Source organism: Lagopus leucura, unplaced genomic scaffold (assembly GCF_019238085.1).
Source record: "Lagopus leucura isolate 7727_CA_CO unplaced genomic scaffold, USGS_WTPT01 34734-0_obj-0_obj, whole genome shotgun sequence".
Taxonomy (NCBI): Eukaryota; Metazoa; Chordata; class Aves; order Galliformes; family Phasianidae; genus Lagopus; species Lagopus leucura.
Window position 1 is genome coordinate 1 of NW_024963668.1, and position 1,443 is coordinate 1,443.

Sequence of the window (1,443 nt, forward strand, 5' to 3'; positions counted from 1 at the left end):
TGGTGGCAGGCAGCCCTGTAGCAGGCAGCCAACTCCAAGCTGCTGCCTTACTGCTGATGAAAAACCTCCACAGCAGGTTCCACAGAGTTCTGGGGGCCATGTGGGCTACTGAGATCCCCCTGCTGCTGCAGTGTCTTGAAGGTAAAGTACTGGTGGGGAGGAAGAGGCAGAGGCAGGGAAGGGGGGTGAGTGAAAATGCAGCTCTGCAGAGTGGCAGAGGGGAAGCACTGCCTGCAGCCCAGTGCTGCGCTGTCTCCATTCCTGCGAGTCAGCTCTGAGGCCCAGGGACCTATGCCCCTGAGGATCTGCCCATTCCAGGACAGGGATGGGCCCTTCACATCCCCTCAGACAGCAGCCTTGGAGCACTTAGTTCCATGTTGCTGCGGGGGCAGTGTTTGTGGGGAGGGACAGGTCACTGTGGAGGGGGTGTGGGTCCCAGCTTGACTGTGTCAAGTGCCCAGGCCAAGACAGGCTTGCAGCAGCTCTTCTGTGCCTTGATCCCAAGTAAGGGTCTTTTTCTTCCTATCGCTGTGCAGGGAAAGATGAGAGCTTCCCGGACACTGCCGAGTTTGAGCGCCGTCTGCTAAAGGTACAGCATTGCCGGGAGGTGCGGTGCAGAGAAGTGCTTGCCTGCCCCAAGTAGCCCCGCTCCCACATGAGCCGCTGTGGGACAGGAACAGCCTCTCAAGCGCTGCTGCAGAGCGGAGCGGCCGCACGCCTTTGTGGCGCTGCCTCTTCCGCTCTGTCCCAAGCCCAGGGGGGTCTTAGGAGAAGAGGGCAGCTGGCTTTAATGGAGGGAACGCTGGGGGAGCTGGGAGAGGGACTGTTCTTCCTGACACCTCTCCCTAGAGGGCTGCAGCAAGTTGGGAGTAAGGGAAGAGGCAAAGGGCAAGGGAACATTGTCTTCTCCTGTTCTCCAGCAGTTCCTGAGGGCGTCAGTGGACACCGTAGATGATGAGGCGTGGACCGAGGCCCTGAGCAGTGAGCTGAGCCAGCGGCTAAGCAGCTCCACCGGCAGCTCTGCTGAAAAGGTGAGTTCCTCCGGCTCTACGCAGCCGTGCAGCTGCAGGTGTCCAGCTGGGGCTGGGGCTGCGGCTGGTGCTCAGCCCATGCGGGATGCTGATGCTGCTTCGCAGTCTGTGCCCCCCAGAGGCCTTTCCCTGCAATCTGCCCGGGGATGGCTAAAGCTTGGCCCTGCAGCTCCTCTCAGCAACTTCCAGGGAGTGTGGGTCCTCCCCACCTGGCCCTCCCCCAGCAGGTTAAGCTGCTGCCACATCTCAGCTTCTTCCTTCCCTTCCCATGCAGTCGTTCCTGTACAAGGCTCTGGGCACAGTGCTGGGATCCTGTAAGGGAGTCCTCCACGTGCAGGAGAAGCTGCTGCAGCACCTGGAGGAGGCAAACGCGGAGGAACCATGTGAGGCCCAGGTGAGCTCTCCTCTCCTC

At 60.9% G+C, this 1,443-nt stretch overlaps 1 protein-coding gene across 1 annotated transcript; it reads left to right on the forward strand.

The window, feature by feature from the left end:
* Positions 1 to 6: 6 nt before the first annotated feature.
* Positions 7 to 1,425, forward strand: LOC122191277 (maestro heat-like repeat-containing protein family member 1; the record flags this gene model as incomplete). The annotated part of the gene is made up of 4 exons (XM_042891510.1): positions 7 to 141; positions 537 to 589; positions 924 to 1,031; positions 1,306 to 1,425. Coding segments are annotated over exons 1-4 (366 nt in total), but the record flags the coding sequence as incomplete, so codon positions are not given.
* Between the last annotated feature and the right edge of the window lie 18 nt (positions 1,426 to 1,443).